Source organism: Melopsittacus undulatus, chromosome Z, assembly GCF_012275295.1.
Source record: "Melopsittacus undulatus isolate bMelUnd1 chromosome Z, bMelUnd1.mat.Z, whole genome shotgun sequence".
In the NCBI taxonomy this organism is placed as follows: Eukaryota; Metazoa; Chordata; class Aves; order Psittaciformes; family Psittaculidae; genus Melopsittacus; species Melopsittacus undulatus.
Window position 1 is genome coordinate 47,784,023 of NC_047557.1, and position 19,426 is coordinate 47,803,448.

At 39.5% G+C, this 19,426-nt stretch overlaps 1 protein-coding gene across 1 annotated transcript in view; it reads right to left on the reverse strand.

Moving 5' to 3' along the window:
* AUH (AU RNA binding methylglutaconyl-CoA hydratase) overlaps positions 1-18,872 on the reverse strand; it is a 114,291-nt gene extending 95,419 nt beyond the window's left edge. Inside the window, exons 1-3 of the mRNA XM_005154908.3 lie at positions 18,608-18,872; positions 12,615-12,682; positions 12,430-12,517 (exon numbers count right to left, since the gene is read on the reverse strand). Coding sequence (XP_005154965.1) covers positions 12,430-12,517; positions 12,615-12,682; positions 18,608-18,821 — 370 coding nt within the window. The 5' untranslated portion in view covers positions 18,822-18,872. The remainder of the gene's footprint in view (positions 1-12,429; positions 12,518-12,614; positions 12,683-18,607) is intronic.
* Between the last annotated feature and the right edge of the window lie 554 nt (positions 18,873-19,426).

A 19,426-nucleotide genomic window follows, 5' to 3' on the forward strand; every position in this document is an offset into this window, starting at 1 on the left:
TACATTCATCATCTAAGAACAAATGAACTTACCAATAATGCTCTGGGTAGCAGAGGCCTAGCCAAAAGTTATCCTTATGAATTCAGTATTAACAGGGCGAACTGACAACCTGTAGCTTTCTGGTAAAGTGCTCTTCACCTGGTTTTAGCCACTTTAACACCACACTGGTTTTAATTATTTTATATGAAGCATAGATGAGTTAGTGTAACTTCTGACAAAAAAATGGATCCATATGCATGTCCTGAAATGGCAGAAAAAACTTTAACCAACATCTGAAACTAAGTTTGCAGCTTTTGAGATGATGTAAGAGATCCTGTGACAGGCATGGAATTTACATATAATAAAGATTTGACAGTTTTGTTTTAACCAGGATTCAAAGATGATTAAAATTGTGAGAATGACATCAACTAGCACCATTCCATCGTAATCATGTTCAAATGAGCTTGGTATCATGTTGGAGTCAACTAAATTGCTCAACACCCCTACAGACCCTCTTATCATTACCAAAACATGAACAACTTGGTATTACTAAAAGACAGAATCATGTCTAACAAATTCCTCTGTGTTTAATGTGCAATAAATAAAATTCTATTTCAAAATATGCAAAGGTATCTTCGGCATCTAAAATGTATTTGTAAGAGAAGAATAAGCAGCTTGGAAAGGTAGCTGAAGTTCCTGAACTGTCTTAATGCAGGTTAGGATACTAACCCATCTTTCAAGAAAGCCTTAAAGAACATAAACGGCTTCACTCTTACATACAGAGAATTTTTCTCAATCCCAAGATTTGAAATGAAAGACATGAACCAAAAGCACATTGGTGATGCAGCCCAGTAGAAAAAGACAGCCAAACAGCATTCTCTAATTTAGGAATATATCTCAAACCAGTAATCTAAACCTGAATTCCCTGAGGTGCTGCAACTCCAGACTTCCATAAAAAACTGCTACCGTCCACAGGTTAAGCCGTGAGAATGACAATCCACATAAGGCGTCTCTTAAAGTCTGTACACACTGGCAATCATGAAGGGCTAGAAGTACAGGAAGAATCTTCTCCCAGAACCTATGCTTGCACCTGAAGAGTGCCAAAGATATTTTTGGATTAAAAATAGCTAAATAACACAGCCCTAAATACTAAGTTTTTAGTTAGAATCCACCACTGCAGTCTGAAAATAGAATGGGTAAGAAGAATAACCCTCTAGGGCTGCAACACCTGCTGGAACAGGCTTAAAATTACATCAAGCATCCATCAGCAAAGTTAAAAAGAAGTATGGTAACATTATAGTACCACTGGGAATCATTCCCATATAGGACATTTTTGGAGCTCCCACAGCTAACTGATTTCATTGCTGTCATACAAAACTGCAGTTTTGTACTGGGTTTGAGTCTCACTGGCAGGTAAGCCTGCCACAGTTACCTGCTCACTCCCCACCAACAGGAAAGAGAACAGTAACGGAACAGCAAGAGAAGCGGGAAAACACCTCATGGTTGAGGAAGTTTAATAAGTACAAGGGAAGAAAGAGAAAAAACAAAAGATGCAAAAGCAGTGACCCTCCATGAGCAGACCAATGCCTCGCCAGGCTTAAGCAAGAGAAACAACTCCCCAGTTTAATTGCTGAGCCCAATGTTATTTGTTATGGAATATTCTCTTGCTTAATTCATGTCAGCTGTGCCAGCTGTGTCCCCCCCAGCTTCTTGCCCACCCTCAGGTGACTCACTGGCAGTGAGAAACATCAGGGACTTTGATGCGGCACAAGCACTGCTCTGTGACAGCTGGTGTTATATCAACGTTGTTTTGGTCAGCAACCTAAAACACAGCACTATTTGGGATGCTATTAAAAAAAATAACTCCATCCCAGCCATGCCCAGTGCAAGTTTTTAAGATAAAACTACTAGTACTCAAAGCCTTTGTTAGCACATAGGTCAACCACAAGCAAAGCAAGTCAAAATACCTATGGAAAGCTACAGGAAGCTGAAACTTACAAGGATATCAGAGGACCCACTTGAACTGCCCTGTGACTTCATAGAGCTGAAAAAATACCAGCGAAGACTGCACAGATATTATTGTAGCTTTAGTTATTAAATCAAAGGTTACCTAGATCTAATTCACTTGCAGGAAGCGACACAGCCTGTAACTTGCTCAAAGATGACACATTATACCAGATTAAGGGGTTTCCTGAAGAGGAGAATCTAGAGCATACTTTGATACACACAGAGATACCAGAACATGTCTAGTAATGGTTATGCAAGTTTTCAGTTAAGTCTTTTTTACTACAGTCAACTCCATCTGCACATCTCTATATTACACATGTAGGCAATTACCAAAATTTCTTCCATGGTGTCATGTACCTTGACAGTCATCTAATTACAAGCTGCAATGATACAGGACAGTAAAAAAAAAAAAAAAGTGATGCATTTAAGCAAGTAGCTGTACACAAGTTCAACACAACTCCAAAGCAGTGCCACAAGGACAAATTCCAGAAGCCAAATTCAACAAGCATGTTGTCGTGGTTTAAACTCAGCCACACAGCTTGTTCACTCACTTCCCCCCCCTTCCTCCCCCAACTCCCAGAATGTTAGGGAGGAGAATCCAAAGAATGTAGCTCCCACTGGTTGAGATAAGAACAGTTTAATAACTAAGGTATAACACAAATCACTACTGCTACCACCAAGAATAACAATAATGACAAAGGAAATAACAAGGGAAGAGAATACGACACCTCACCGCCCACCGACTGATAACTCACCCCACCCCACCTGACTGAACACGGACCGATACCTCCTCCAGCCTCCCACCCCCCCCCCAGAGAACTAGCCCCTCCTGGTAACTCAGTTACATCCTGGGAATGACGTGCTGTGGTATGCAATACCTCTTTGGTTAGTTTGGGTCAGGTGCCCTGTTTCTGATTCCTCCTGGCTTCCCTTCCTCCCTGGCAGAGCATGAGGCTCAGAAAGTCCTTGGACAGACCAAACATTTGAGCAGTAACTAAAAACATAGGTGCTGTCAGCACTGTTCTCAGGCCAAAAGTCAAAACACAGCACTGCAGCAGCTACCAAGAAGGAGAAAAAATGACTGCTACTGCTGAACCCAGGACACATGTGAAAAGCAAGAAGTCATCTACACATGTAACCTAGAAAAGGTGCATTTATATAAACCTGATGAAAATACCACAAAACATATTTTTAAAGCAAAATTTAATGCACTGGAGTGGCAGTAGATACATAACATAGCTATTGGAGATCTATTTCCAATCTATACAAGCAGCAATAAGCTGGTTACATCACCAAAGGCATCTGTAGATCAAACCTTAGAGAAGCATATTAAAAGAAGATGACAAATACAGACCAAAACTATTTCTGATTAGTCTTTAGATACAAAAAAACTTGGATATATTGTACAGCCAGAAAGCAGAGCCTCCTTATAGGAGTAACTGAGAAAACAAACTGTACAACTACCTAAGGACATCCACTGCATATCATAGTTTTCCCAATATAAATGTTCTGCATCCATCTGGTATAATTTCCATTTTAATTTAGTCTATTCTGGTAAAATCCACTCCAGAAAAGACTTCACTATTTGAAAATTCATTATAGCACTTTAAGTAAGCCCTCCATCTCCATGCACATTTCATTATTCTAGGTACCCAAGAGAGGTGCCTTTCACTGCTACATAATCATGTTTACAAGACATTGCTTTCATTTAAATTCTGGGACACACTTGAAGAAGTGTCTCCACAGCTTCTGCCTGTGTCAGGTTTGCAAACCAAGTCACTACAAATTCTTACCTAGGAGATTTGTGTTATCATTTCCATAACTAACCAAAAGATCTTGGGCATTGTGTCAGTTTCAAACATCTCACAAAACTGCAGTTCTCCAGCTGTTAAGGATCCTATTTAGTTTCCTTATTTATGAGCTATATGGTTATATTTATTCTCATTTAAAGAAATGACAATCAGACATTTGCTTATAGAAGTCTTAGCTTTAAAGTTAGGCTCAAAACTCTCTATTTTCCATTAAAAAAGCAAGCTGCATTTCTAGAATTTTTAATTAACTTAGTATGTACTAGTTGGAGGAAGGGAATTAAAAATGGTCAAGTTTATCATAGAATCATAGAATGGTTTGGGTTGGAAGTGACTTTAAAGATTACCTGGTCCCAACCCACTTTCCACTAGATCAGGTTGCTCAAAACCCCAAGCAACTTGGCATTGATGCTTCCATCATTCCTGGGCATTTGTCTCCCCAGGTTTCCTGTACAGCTGCTCAAAAAAGAAGATACCCTGGAGTACAATTCTGACTGCCACACACAGAATCCAAACAAATAAACTTATCTTTTCACTAGTATATTTATGCTTTGTGATTGCTTCTCCAGAACATAACAAAAAAAATATTTCATACCCAGTATTTCAATTTATTAGTTTTAGGCATACTAATTTGATCATTATTTTTCACATTTTAAGATAATGTAAGGGCTTTGGGAAAGTCATCCTTGTTTCCCATTACCCTCCACCAGTTAAACTAAAGAACTGACCAAATGTCACTCTCTCAGAAACACATCTTTTACCTAGAATTTTGTATTTTTAATATTTATACGTTGTTTCCAATGAAAAAATTTCAAAAAATGCCACATCCATTGTGTGCATTTGTTCTAATGGGTTAAAAGCCTCAGACAATTTATTAAATTATTTAAACAGAGTAATTACTTCTTTTTCTTTCCCCAGCAATTAAAACTTACAACATCACTATGTTCTCCAACAGCCAAAGATACACTTTAATTTTGCTCTTATACTTTCCACCTGAATGACACCAAGAATGGTACGGCCCATTGTGTTGGTTTGTGTTACAAAGTCCTGCCTTAAGCCACTGTCCACAAAAACGTTGCTTCTACTTCTCAAGAATTACCACATAACTAGAGGATCAATTCAGACAGATGTGGGGTTTTAGGTAAATGTTACATTAATAACAAATCTTAAGTCCATGATGGCTGCCATTCTAATGGGGAAGGAGAAAGAAGAATGCTTATATTATTAAGAGAAATTAATCCTTTACATTTCATTTTTTAACCAGTGTCATAAGCCACACAAGGGAAGGAATGGTCAGATGTTCTGTTTCATCGGCTTGAAAGGGCAAATCTCAAAATTACACCAATCAGGGAAAATACTGCTAAAAAGATGGCTCTCTAGCTGGCTTTTATAATTTCACTAATGGCCTGATCATTTAATTTGTTACTCATCAGCTTTGTGCTCCCAGATCACAGTGAACAACAGTCTACAGCTCATTCAAGACCAAAAAAGGAAGAAAAATTGCATGGAAATATCTAGCATGCCAGCTGAACACAACCGTTTACCAGAAACTTTAAGTTTTATGCTGTGGCAATATTAGCTATGAATAAAGTTGTCTCCACTTCCACTGAAGCCCACGAAAAACAGGAGAAAAGTACACAGTGGTTGAAAGTACTTTGAATTCAAATAAACCTCAAACAGTGAAGAATGGTCTCTCTTAGACAGAAATATAATGTTTTTATTAATTGTTCCTGGCACTGAAGAAATAAGTAAACTAAAGCTATCATTACAGAACTTCCAAACTAGAGAAAACAGACACACAATATTCATAGACAACTGCTTAGAGCACACAATACAGGATGATGCATCTAAACAGATGTCCTGCACAAGCCTGATGAAAAGAATCTTGCATCTTAAGTAAGGGATAGAAGAAAGAACCAAGCAGCTACAGATTTAGTTTCTTCTTTTGAAGGTAATCCACTTTAGAATCTGTAATTAGTAAAGTACTAATTACACAGTACTGGTCACTACTCACTCAACTGGAGAGAAAGTTTCTGACTACTTTTATCTAGCCCATTTTTTAAGCAAGTTCCTCTAAGGCTTCATATGACATGTTCAACCACAATTTCATAGTTCCTCAAGAAAAAAGGTCTTGCCTCGGTCTTTTTTTTTTTTGAAAATCCGTAAGAGCTGGATGCTGTGGGTTAACTTTGGCTAGCTGCCAGGTGCCCACCACACTGCTCTCTCAGTTCTCCTCAGTAAGATGGGGGATAAAATAAAATTAAAAGCTTGCAGGTTGAAATAAGCACAGGGAGATTACTCACTAGTTACCATGGTGGGCAAAACAGGCTCGACTTAGGAAAGACAGATTTAACTTCCTGCCAATTCCAGTTAAGATAGCAAGAAACACACAAAAACAAATCTAAAAACATCTTCCCCCACCCTTCCTTCTTTCCTGGCTCAACTTCATTACTAACTCTTCTACCTCTTTCACCACTGCTGAGCAGTGCCAGGAGGATGGGGAATGGGGGTTGCAATAAGACCGTAACACTTCTCTGCCACTCCTGTCTCCTCACTTTTTTCCCCAGCTAGAGAACAGGGTCCCTTCCATGGGATAGAGTTCCTCATGAACTGCTCTAACATGGATCCTTGCCCACGGGCCACAGTTCCTCACGAAAGGCTTCAGCATAGGCTTCCATGGGGTGCACTCCTTCGGGATCATACTGCTTCAGGGTGGATCACGCCTGTCAGAAAACCTGCTCCTACATAGGCTACTCTCCACAGGCCTGTCACAGCTCTTGCCAAGAACCTGCTCCTGAGAGAGCTCTTCATAGGTTGAAGCCTACTTTAGGGCATGTTCCCTTGCTCCAGCACAGGGTTCTCCACAGGCTGCAGGAGAAGATCTGCTCCATCATGGACCTCCACAGGCCACAGGGGAACAGCCTGCCTCACCACGGCCTGCACCATGGGCTGCAGGAGAATGAGTTCAACATGTTCTCTGCTCTAGCACTTGAAGCACCTCCTCTCCTTCCTTCTTCCTGACTTTGGTGTCTGCAGTGTTGTTTCTCTCACATTTTTTTCCACTCCTCTCTCTCTCACAGATGCTGCATATAGTTTTTACTATTTCTTAAATATGGTAATGTAGAGGTGCTATCAGCACCACTGAGGGGCTCAGCTTTGGGAAACCATAGGTGCATTCTGGAGCTCACTGGAGCTCATGGTGTCCAATACAGGGCCATCTCCTGGACTCTTCTCACAGAGGCTACCCCCTGCCACAAAAATCTTGCCATGTAAACCCAATATAGTGGTTTAAAAATTCTATACCCAACTAGAGAATAACTTTAAGAAAACTGAATACATATATATATATAAAAAATCCCAACTTTCTCATACAAGTCATTGTAATTACCAAAGAGAAGGCAGAAAACTGATTCTTAGCTGAAAGTTTCATTGCTGATGAGAGATGATTTAAAGACTGCACTATCCTGACAGTTTCACCCAACTTCCTATCCCTACCCATGTGCCTGTCTCCTCAACAAGAATGGATCACTCTTTTGGAGATAAAGAAAATAAACATAGCTAAATTCTCACGTTCTTTCTGAAAAACTTCCTGGAAACCTCCCATTTGTATTTCTTCTGCAACTAGAAGACATACATATATTTATTTATTTTTGCTGCATCAACTAGTCATGCCGCTATCTACTGTGCCACCATGTGCTGCTCTAACTACAACAGATTTTTTTCGATCTTCCAGTACCTTGTTCTACAATTAGTCACAATGTTATGGTAAACATGGGCAGGATAACATACATGAAACAGCACACTGAACTCATACAAACTACATTCAAATACTGGAATCATGTAAGTGATCAATTAGGAACACAGCAGCTCCACCACACGTAAGGCCAAGAACAAACTTTTGTTTCAGATGGGCTTTCCTAGCATTCAAAAATCCACAGCCCTTCCAATTTCTTCTGAAGTTCAGCATTCCTCCTCAAGGTAAAAGGCAGAGGAGCACTTGGAGTTATCTGAGGTACTTCCAAAAGAAAGACATTTAAACCAGTTTTCGTTATTAGCATTTTTTCTGCAACATCTAGGAGATCAAACCACAACCCTAACTGCATTCTTTATTGGCTCAGGTGTTCAAAATAAAAAATCATGATGGCTATTAGTTCTTTCAGAAAAACAACATTAGAAACAAAATTAGGAAGTATAATTAAGCAATGTTGGACAAATGCAAGCTGTAGACTCCAAACTGAACAGATTACTGCGCACACACACACACTGAAGACAGCTGTCACGTGGCTGACCAACCTGCAAGATTTCATGTAACTCATACTGTTCTGGGGGAAATACAACTGTCATTGAGCTGAGCAGTCTACTAGCAGCTAGCATCAGTGTGAATCTGAACCTTGATTAAAGGCTGGAATAAAAAAAGAGGAAAGAACCTAGCTAAAGTCTTCTGCTAAAATCATTTATTTGGGGGAATGAAATGTATGTACAGCAACAAAAATATCTGGAAGACACCAGAGTATTTTCATGTGTCATCCAAACACTGAGAAGGGAACAGTGGAGTAATATATTAACTCTCCTCTCAGGTCCTGTGCAGGAGCTGGAATCTGGAGGACCAAAATATGCTATGGAAAAATATACCCTCTCCCCTTGCTTGCTTAAAAGAGAGTGGAGAGAAAAAGAAAACTATACCCACGGTAATACTTCCCTACTACTCGATAGTTCTACAAAAATAAGAGTAGGTCAAGTATTTGAGAGCTATTATGAAACTCCTCCTCCATATGAAAACCTCATGAGTAAAGAAGCCTTCAAGGCTCTGCTGTAGCAGGCTTGTCTCCTTCATAAACTTCTGCCAGAAAAACTGTACCAGTTGGAAATGGCAGCTGGGAACCACACACCATACAGCCAGTTCAGCTGCACTGGAAACAAAATTCTGATTTAGACAAATTATGCCAACAGGAAAAGCGTTTGTGTTGGCTATACTCGTATCACAGACCCAAAGGATGAATTTTTGCTGGCGGAAAGATTACTTTTGCTTTTCCAAGAGGGAGCTTTATTGGCCAATCTGCAGCGACTTTTAGGTCAAAGAGGCTTGAAAAGTTCCAACACCCAAATTTTTCAAGTTGTCTTGAAAGCTGATTACAACAAAACATAAGTTAATTATCCATATTCTGATACATTTCAAAGATTTCTGAAATAAGATCTCTGAAGAACATTTTTTTTAAATCCATCAACTAAAAACTGTCCCAAAGCTATCTTTCTTTTTGTGCACACATATACAAAGAAAATAACTCATCAATATCACAATCTCTATTTCAGTTATTGCAATTCACTTTGGAGAAGTAATACTGAAGTGACTGTTCTTAACAATTATACTCTAAACACAGTCACCAAAATATCTCAAGAAGTAGAAGGCTCTTGCCCCTAAAAGCTCTCCTTTTAACTCTTCCATGCAAAAAGAATGATCTGTTAACAGATCTATGTTAACAGTATTACACACACACACTTCCAATTTTTTTAAGGTGAAAAACCCTCCAAATCTACTCACAAAGCTACCTGACCAATATCGCTATTTTATGTATGTTCAAATTACATTAATAATTAAAAATGAAGCTATTGAAACTGCCTATGTCCATGTAACTTAGCCCTTTGTGTTGACACAGAACAGCTCTGAACTACCTGATCACAGGTTTTTTGCATATGGACACCTGCCTCACCCTATGCAGAGACTGTACCTCCCTCAAGGATTGAACACTGACAGGAAATAGTCTTGTACAGATGCACCTGCCTTTGCTGCAGAACTGGGCAGATGCACAGCATAGGCTTACACAGGCCAGGACTGAGTGCGTATGTTCACTCCAGAAATCAGAGTATTCTATTTATCTGGTTTTAGACAGAGAAAGAAAGGGGCTAAAAGGTGACCCAGAGCCGAAGCACTTCTTATAGAAGCAGAAGGTGGCCTCATAGACATCATGCATCCTTAACCCCAGCCAAGCTTTTCTTTGATTTCTGAGTGTCCCTTTTGATCAGCACTAGAGCATTCATGGAGAACTTTCTGCATCAATGGATGCATAGAGCATAAGAAAGAACCAAGACAACAATAGTAAAAATATTCAAAGCAAATGCAGAAATGAAATTATATGACTGCTGGCACATCTCTATTTTCTTTCATACAATTCCTGATTTTTCCATCCGTTTCACATGTGAAAATTCCATAATTTGGAAACATGCTCAAATCCACAACAGTCATCAACAGTCTAAATCTTCTAATCAACCACACTGTCATTTTGTGCAAAACAGCTGGATGTCAAATTTGGTGAACTAGCCCTTAGAAGGAAACAAGACACTTGGCTTGTGGCTTTCACAGATTTTTTTGATAGCTGAGGAATGGCAAGATTTAAGGATCTTGGATTTCATTCCTCACATAAAAGGGAATTACATTCTAGGACAAAGTTTCTCAATCTGCGGTCTGTAAAACTTCAGATGGTGGTCCAAAAAATCATCATAAAAATGTATTTTTAAAAACCATACATTCCCACACATGCAAGCAAGAAAACACAATTGAGGAAATACAAAAAATAAAACAAACAAAGTCTATCCTAACTGAACTGCACTAGAACACGTTAGAAAATGTAACATTTCACAAGATGATACTTGCATACTTAATTATTTTAAGGAAATTAAGTGCTCTTGAAACAACACATTGTCCTGCAATACTGCAGTTTGAAAATGCTTTCTTCAGTTCTACCAAATTTCCTAACTACCCTCCAGGCTTCTTACATCCAGTGTTCCTCCCTCCATCCTACTTCCCTAAGCCATTACCTATTTTCTTCATGTCCCACTGTGCTTTCTCTAATTTCATCCTCTTTACAGACACTCTTACAGTCATCTGTAGAAGCAACTCATCCAGCCACTGAGCTCTTTCTCCCTATTTTCATTGACAAATTCTGCTTCAAGTCTTCTGGTTCACCCTGAGTTTCAGTTATCACTTGTGTAACACCCTTTATTTCACTGGTTCAGCTGCAGAGTTTCCTTTCTTAGGACAATCCTTTTCCATATAACTTGTTTTTTTTTTAACCACAGACACCTGGCCCACACCTTATCTCTATTCCCTGGTTTAAAATCTGGCTTTGCTATCCAGACCTAGTCATTCACACTCCTCTTTCTAGGGTTTATATCCCATCCTAATGACCACACATAAACATCCTTGCATCTTGTCCACAGTCAGATGAGTCAGCTGTCATTCTCTAAGTTGCTTTTTTCTTTTTAGCCAGACAAACAGGCAACAATGCCTACGTTAAATCTCAATACTAAAACAGCTCTGCAAAGTCAGCCAACAAAGAATGCTGGAGAAGAACAGTATTAATAGCACAACTGAGATCCTCTCCCTCAAATCAGTATTTCTGCTCTCATATTTCCCCTGTACACAAATCTCGACTAATGACCACCTTTTCATATGAAGTACATAACATAAAACTTAAAACCTCATTTGCATGCGTTGCTCTGATGCTGCATTCTTCATCAGTTTAGAAAATACAGCTTTTAAACTTTTTCCCTGAGATGATTGCTATTAATAATTGATCTTTAAAAGTTGTTCCTTTAAAACAAGATACAACCTTTAAATTAAATACACTGAGTAATACAACATATTTAATACAAGCATATTTAACTTATTTATAGGTATTACTAAATACTGAATTCATACTTCCTTTTTTTCAAGGCAATGCTTCTCACAAGTCTTAGAAGTTACATACTGTATCTGGATGGAAAAAACAATTAAAAGCAACAAAAATAGTTTAAAATTCAACTAAAAGTACTTAGGTATGTTACGTATGTAAAAATTGCAAAAACTATTTTGCATTTAAATCTGAATTAACTACGTTATGTGTGGCTAACAAGTTTAATGGCTTCATAAGTGAAAAGAAAGTTTTTAGAACTAATCTCTTCTTTCCTGACAGTTCTATTCCTATATTAGTAAGAGGAAACTGACTTTTGTTTTCAGTTTCAAGCAGATTTAAATTAAGTTTGAGCAAAGTAAGAACTAGATGGGACATCTGCAAATAAGGGAATTATTCACTTGATATCCACAAAAGTCAGTTGCCTCAATTGATTTTGACATGCTAACCAATTCTTTTCCCCAGTGTTTCATAGTTGAGAGCTTTAGTTTTCCTGAGCACTTGGCAAGACACGTGTTGGTTTTTTGGTTTTGGGGTTTTTTTACCTGTATTTTTAAAATTTATGCTGCATGAAGTGAGAGTTACTTACATAATACATTTTAAGTATTTTTTTCAAATAAAAGTTAATTCTAATGTGCTTAAAACATATTTTTGATGTAGCTTCCTACACAGGCCTCCAGCATTATTTGGTCCTCATTCTGAAGTACATGTAAGACTTCCTAAGAGCTCAATCAAATAACTTTTCAGCACCATGAATAATCTGTTACATGTTTTTAAATACTTTATGACACAGAAAGAATAAAAACAGTATTTGGTTCTTGTTAATAACTGAGGAAAATCATAAAAAATATTTTGTTTGCTACTGAGATGAATATACACAAAAGACATGCTTCCTTGGAATCTGGGTCTTTTTTTGTGCAATATGAGACACAGATTTTCAGCTTCTCAGGAAAATGAAGTTTGCATACCAGCACAGAATATCCCTGGGACTTCACTCCGGAATATAACAGTTCGTACTTTCTTATCAGATTTCAAAGCATCCACAGCTTTTGACATCTACAGAGAAAATGAGGAAGGGGAATAACCAAATACTTTTTAAAGTGCTTAATACCAATACTTCACCTTTATACTAAAAGCTATTATTTTAACTTACCATTTTTAAAAGATTTTTGCTAAGTGCATTCTTGGCATGAGATCTATTTAATCCAAGCACCACAATTCCTGGAGGGGAAGAAAAATTGTATCATTGTTACAGTATAGTAAAATATATATTATCTATGTAAACTATTATTTTGAAATTATAGAAAAAACATTGAGGATTGCAAAAAATGCTAGTGTAATTACTTAAATACTGAGTTCTTGAGAGAAAATAAATTGACTTACATTTTCCAATGTTAAAAACTTCAACGTTCAAAAGAAATTACATTTATTGTAAGAATTAATGTCTGGCCTAATACCTTCATAAGGAAAGAGGGCTTACAAAGGCTGAATGTACAGTCAGACAATTCCATGAACAAATTTAATGTTAATGTGCAAAGTGCTGATATGCAATCAGGAAAGATACTTAACTGTAAAGCACTAAGTTTCTTTTTTAGACAGCTTGCCTTCAGAGAATTCTTAAAGTAAGAAGTGTTACCACACCTAAGACTAGCAGCCCTGATATAGGTAAAAGAAAGTCACAAATAGAAAGAATGCTATCAATGGGAAACCTCACCTTTTGTTTAGAAGGGAAAATATATGTAATAATTCTCTCCCAACACAAAAAAATTGCACTCAGTATTTGCTATACAGCTCCAATCACACATTCACAGCTTCCTTAGCTCACTTAGAGATCACTTGTCTCACTGACTGATTACATGTGTACTAGGTATGAATGTTGCAGCAGAAACACCATTTATTTGTCTTTATTTCACCCTCATCTTAATAGGCATGATTATCAAACAATAAAATTCTGAGTTTATCTTGGTAAGTTTACCAATCCTATAGCAATCTTTTAGACTATTACTTCCTGAACACACTACAATTCTCTGAATTCTAAGCACCAGAATACAGTTCTATTAAATGGATGCAGCTCAGGTAAAGGTCTTATCAAACAGGACTTCTTTTTTACTTGGAGAATGCAGGGGTAAGGGAAGAAAGTCAAAAGACTAGAACAGGGATGAGGAATGAAAGACAAAAAGGGGGCTCTCTGCATCAAACAAAAATGCCCACAGTATTGCCATCAATCTACAAGATACATATTTATTAAGAAAAAAAAAAAAGGAAATTCCAGAAACTCAGTATTTGCCCAGGTATTTGCTACTTAAACTCCCCAAAACATCCTCATTTCATAATGTAGACTAAATTTGGGATTTGCATATATGCAGTTCATACTGAAAGGTTCTTGTACTTTTTAAAAGCAATAGAAAAAATTACATTATGCTATCATTATTTAAAACTGTTGAAAGAGAATATCATATTTCTTTCTATATTGTACAAAACAGGGTAGACCAATTTAAGTGATTAAATAATGGTTTAACTACAGCTGATATCAGCACACAGGAAATCTTATTTTAAGTTACGATTTTTATCTGGTTTATCTTGTACTTCTTAGTTTTTAAAAAATACTCATTTTCAATGTTTGTGGGAACACTTTTAACATTTACTTACAAAAAAAATCCTGTCTTTACACTCATTAGTAATTTTGTATGAGTTAGAAAGATTCACTAAATCTGTATGGAAAGAACTTATGGTAATACATTTATTTGTATTAAGTATATTCACACAAATGATCTATCCAAATGTACCTCTTCATAACTAAAAAAAAAAAAAACCAAATCAAAATATGCACTGAAAAACAGAGGAAGAATCAGAGAGCTAAGCTATTTTTAAGCTTGTCTCAAGTACTCAGATAAACCAAGCTAGACAAATTGACTTAGATGATTATTATTATAGAATAGGGTTTTTTTAAGCAAAACAAGCATCTGTGGTGAGTGTATTGTGCATTTCTGGTAGCTTCCACTGATCACCTTATCAAAGAATATTTGAGTGCAAAATTATACAGATGTATACTAGGCAGTATTTTTTTTAAAAAAGGCCAAAACACTTTTCAAAATCCCGTATCTGCACCTTTTTATCTCTGAACACCACTTAAAAATCTTTCCTGCATTTCTTAAATTAGTATATCTCATCTGCTTACCCCTGCTTTATTTAAAGAGAATAAAAGAAGAGAAAGCTTATGCAATTTATCAACTAGTGATCAGTTTCCAACCTCTGAACAAACAACTTCAATTGAGACTGTATTCGTTCTGCCTATTCTATGTATGTTAAAATTGTAACTGAGGATGACAAAAGCTGTCTTACATCCTCTAACTCAACTAAAACCAGCTGGAAAATATAAGCACAAAGTGTCATTCTAGTGCAAAATCTAAATTTTACAAATATTTGTATTGCATTCCAGCAAGTGACACTACAATACTTGAGTCAAGACTGCAGAGATATTTCTCCTGATTCTATCTGTAACTTGAAGTGCAAAAGCCTTAAGTTCATTAAAATTTGTACTGGGATCAGTAATGCAACTTGGCTAAAAGTTCTGAAATGCCAACAGCTGTAGTATATTTCAGCCCTAGAATCTCAAAGGAAAAGCTATGTCTTTAACTGAAAAATACTAATGTGTTGACATTCACCTATACTCACAGAAAACTGATATAAAAGCTACACAAGTCGCAATGTGCTGCTCAGAATACACAGGCAGTTTACAGTCACGTTCTTTAAACTCTCACATCTTTTCTAGTTTGGTTCAAATTTGGAAGCTGAAGAGTGTTGAGTTAAAATCTTAATAACTAACCCCTTTCAAATATAGTCTCATTTCAGTTTATGTTCAGAAGTTCCCAAAGATGCAGTATACAAATCAGGTGAATGTGTTATGAAGCAGGACAGTTTGCTACTTTGCCTGCAGGGAAGGATTTGTCTAGAGCTACAGGACACATGCTTCTGTGCAAGGCAGCTATATGCAGTTTTCCTGCCTCCCAGCATCCTCAGCTGTAAAAGCCCCTGGACAACACAACTTTCTCCAAGTAGCACAGAAACACGAAGCATAGAAAACAGCATACCAACAGCATAAACAAGAATGTGTGAGCTGTAAAAGGTAGTCCCAGAGACTAGATTTGTCGCTGTGTATGGTCAAGTAGTATGTAATGGAAAAGTATGGATGAGGTAACAGCACCAGGGTCCCACCTGAGAAGGTCTAGAACATGAACTGATGGAAAAAGGAACGGTAGATTAAAGGAGAATAAAAAAGAACACAGGAAATTATATGGAGTTAATGCCCTAATGCAGCAGAGTTATTACAGGCTGTATGCAGATAAAGACAGACAAACTTGTCACACAATGCAAGGTGGAAGGTGTGCAGTACCACTATGGAGAGGAAGCAGAGACATGTTTCTTTCACAGAAACATGGCCTGCTATTTGTGCTGCTGAAGGAGACATAGTAAACTTATGTCTCCTCCAGGCTTAATTCTAAGGCTCTTGTTTTTATCCTTTATTAACAAACTATTTGTTCCATGTTCTTCTCAAAGGCAAAGCCAAAGAAAATCCCTTCTCCTAAAAAGAATTAATGAATTAAAAATAGATTGAGTATATTCCTCTTAATGATAGCCACAACTGATTTAACACTCCAAATGTTATCTCCATGTTTTGGAGCATTTTTAATGACACAGTTATCAAAGATGTATATTGTGAGAAGGAAAGAAAAAAATAACTTCACAAAGATTTTTTTCAAGGGAAAAAATAAAAACAGGTGGGTTACTGACATGCAGAACTTTAGCTACCTCTCTACATTTTTTTATTCAAAAGGCTCCCTTAATTCTCTGCACAACTGATATTACCGTATTTGCCTGAAAAACACTCAGCAATGAACCTAAGATAAATAGACACAACACAACACCTTCATAAACATTACAAAAGCAATGATTCCTTGATGATTTAACAGATGAATATAGTGCCTACTTTTATGGTTTTTTGTGTGTAACAGTAGAAATAAAAATCACCACCTTCGGTAGTACTCAAGTATTTTCTATCACTTATTGGAAAAGCACAAAACAAACAAAAAAACACAAAATAAAACAAACCACTCTAACGTTTCACAAACTCTTCTTTGCTCCTGCCTTGCCTCTTCCTTGATTTAAAATAACCTTGAAAAACCAAAATTAATGTTTAAAACTAATTCTAAGTTCCACAGCTGGTTGAGGAAGCAGGGCTAAAAAAGTATGCCTTAGAGGAACTGGAAACAACTGGGAACAGAACAATCACTAAGACAGAAGTAGATTTCAGCATCAGACTATATCATAGAATCACAGAATGGTTAGGGTTGGAAAGGATCATCTAGTTCCAACCCCCTGCCCTGGGTAGGGACACCTCACACTAGACCATGTCGCCCAAGACTCCATCCCTGGCCTTGAACACTGCAGGGATGAAGTATTTACCACTTCTTTGGGCAATTCATGACAGTGCCTCACCACCCTCGTAGTAAAGAACTTCTTCCTCATATCTAACCTGAACTTCCCCCGTTTAAGTTTAAACCCATTACCCCTTGTCCTATTGCTACAGTCCCTGATGAAGACTCCCTCTTCAGCATCCTTTGAGGTCCCCTTCAGATACTGGAAGGCTGCCATGAGGTCTGCATGCAGCCTTCTCCTCTCCAAGCTGGGCAGCTCCAACTTTCTCAGCCTATCTTCATACAGGAGGTGCTCCAGTTCCCTGATAATCCTTGCGGCCCTCCTCTGGACCTGCTCCAACAGCTCCATGTCCTTTTTATGTTGAGGACACCAGAACTGCACACAATATTCCAAGTGAGGTTCCACAAGAACAGAGTAGAGGAGCAGGATCCTCTCCATTGACCTGCTGGTCATGCTTTTGGTATCAACAACTTTACTGACCCTTAACAGTGACAGAAAAACCTCTGCTTGGATGAAAGCTGAACCTCAGTTCTCCTCTGAAAAAGAATCATGCTAAAATTCAAAGTATTAAAGTTACCTCTCTGCATATATATACAAAACTATATATATGTGTACTCAACTAACAGGTGCTTGCCTGAATTGACATCAAGTTCAAAATAAACAACTTAACATGCTGAAAGGCAAATTGAATCGCACATCTCAATATACGGTTACTCCAAGACACAGTAGTTACATACAGCTGAATAGAGCTCTGCACTGTGGCCCTCTCCATAAAAGTAGGTACAGCATGATGGCTCTAAAAATATGGTTCTCAGGAAGAGAGCTTGCACTTACTGTTTCCCCATCATTCCTAGCCCTGATGCACACAAATCCCTGCCTATGGCAGGGGTCTTGGAACTAGATGATCTTAAGGTCCTTTACAACCCTAACTATTTTGATTCTAGAATTCTAAATGGGAAGGAAGTAACAAAACACCAAGGGAGATAAAACACCTCCAAAGGAAGAACACCTCTAAAATGTGCTCAGCACCAAACCAGAAGAGGAAGCACAAAGTGTCCATGTTGTGTTGCACTGGCTCCAGATCACTCTGGAGCATGGATTCACTTTCTTTGTCTAACCAGGTGTATTAAAACAGGACCATTGCTAAGCAGACCAAGGTCAGCAGCAGTTGGCAGCACTACAATGAGGAGAGTAAGATGGCTACTAGGAAAGCAGCATGAGCTCAGCAAGAGTGATGAAGCCACACGCTCCGGAACAGAAAAGGTTGAAGCAACTTCTGTGCCCTTGTCTGCCCTGAACACAAGCATAAAAGAGGTACGGTAAGCAGCACGACTCCAGCAGTTTGCTGCTGAACTTCTTTTACTCCCATTAAAGTGGCCAACGCATGTCCACTTACAAAGCAGTGAACATAGAGTATGTACAGCGCAGCACACTGAAAAGGGAAAACCAGGAAACCCCAATCTAACCCAGCTCTGCAGCTGCCACACCGACCACAACCCGCACCCTGAGACGAAGCCACCGGTCAGGGTGAGGAGGAGGAGCTGCCGCTCCCTTCCCGCCCCCGGCAGCCAGTGGCTCCCTCGGGACCTCCCCCGCCCTGCCCCACCTTGGGCGGCCGTCCCAGCGTGCCTCGGCGGTGCGCAGGGGTCACCCCGGAGCCGGGGCAGCGGGTGAGGGGCAGCCGCGCCGCTGCCGCTTTCCCCTCGTTACCTTTGTGCTCGTCATCCAGGTAGCGTATCCGCAGCTCCTCCTCTTCCTTCGCCTCGGAGCCGTAGCTCTTCCCGGCCGAGGGGACAGTGGCAGCGGCGCCTGCCCGCACCGGCGCCCGTTGGCCGGGCCGGCGGAAGGATGAGGTCGTGGCGGCTGTGGCTGCCAGCCTGACTCGGCCTTGCAGTAGGCCCAGGCCGCGCAGCGCCGCCGCCATGCTGCCGACCGCGCCGCCTCAGCCTCTCGCGACCGCCAGCCCTGGTTCCGCTACCCACGTGACCGTCGGCTCCGTCCTTTGCTCCTCCCTCCGCTGCCGCCGCCGAGGCGCGAGGCTCCTGTGTTGTGCCGGTGGGCCCCCGGGGCTGCAGGCGGGGACGCTGGAGGCTGTGGGACGGGGACGGGGGCAGGGCAGGGCTTGGGCCTGGGCTGGCGGTGCTAGCCGTGGTGTCAAGCGGGCCGGGCCCAGAACTCCCAGCCGCAGGTGGCGATGGAAGGCTCGTTAGCCGGGAGAATTCTGAGATGTTGCGCACACAGCGTTAAATATACTGGCACCTGGAAAAGTCTCACACCGGGAAAACCCGCTGTTCAGTTTCACTGGGAGTTCTTAGTGGTGATGGAAATTACCACGTATCTATTTGTGGTGAACCTACCTGGATTCCATCTCGTGGGCAGCATGCTGGCGTTCTGTGACACCAGAGTGAATGCGTACTGGCTCCTCTGCACTGGCTTCTGTTAACTACTGCAGCCATGGCCAGGCCCGGCAGTGGTGTCAGCACTGACCACATCAGTGATAGTAGCGTACCCATGGTACAAGTTACAGGC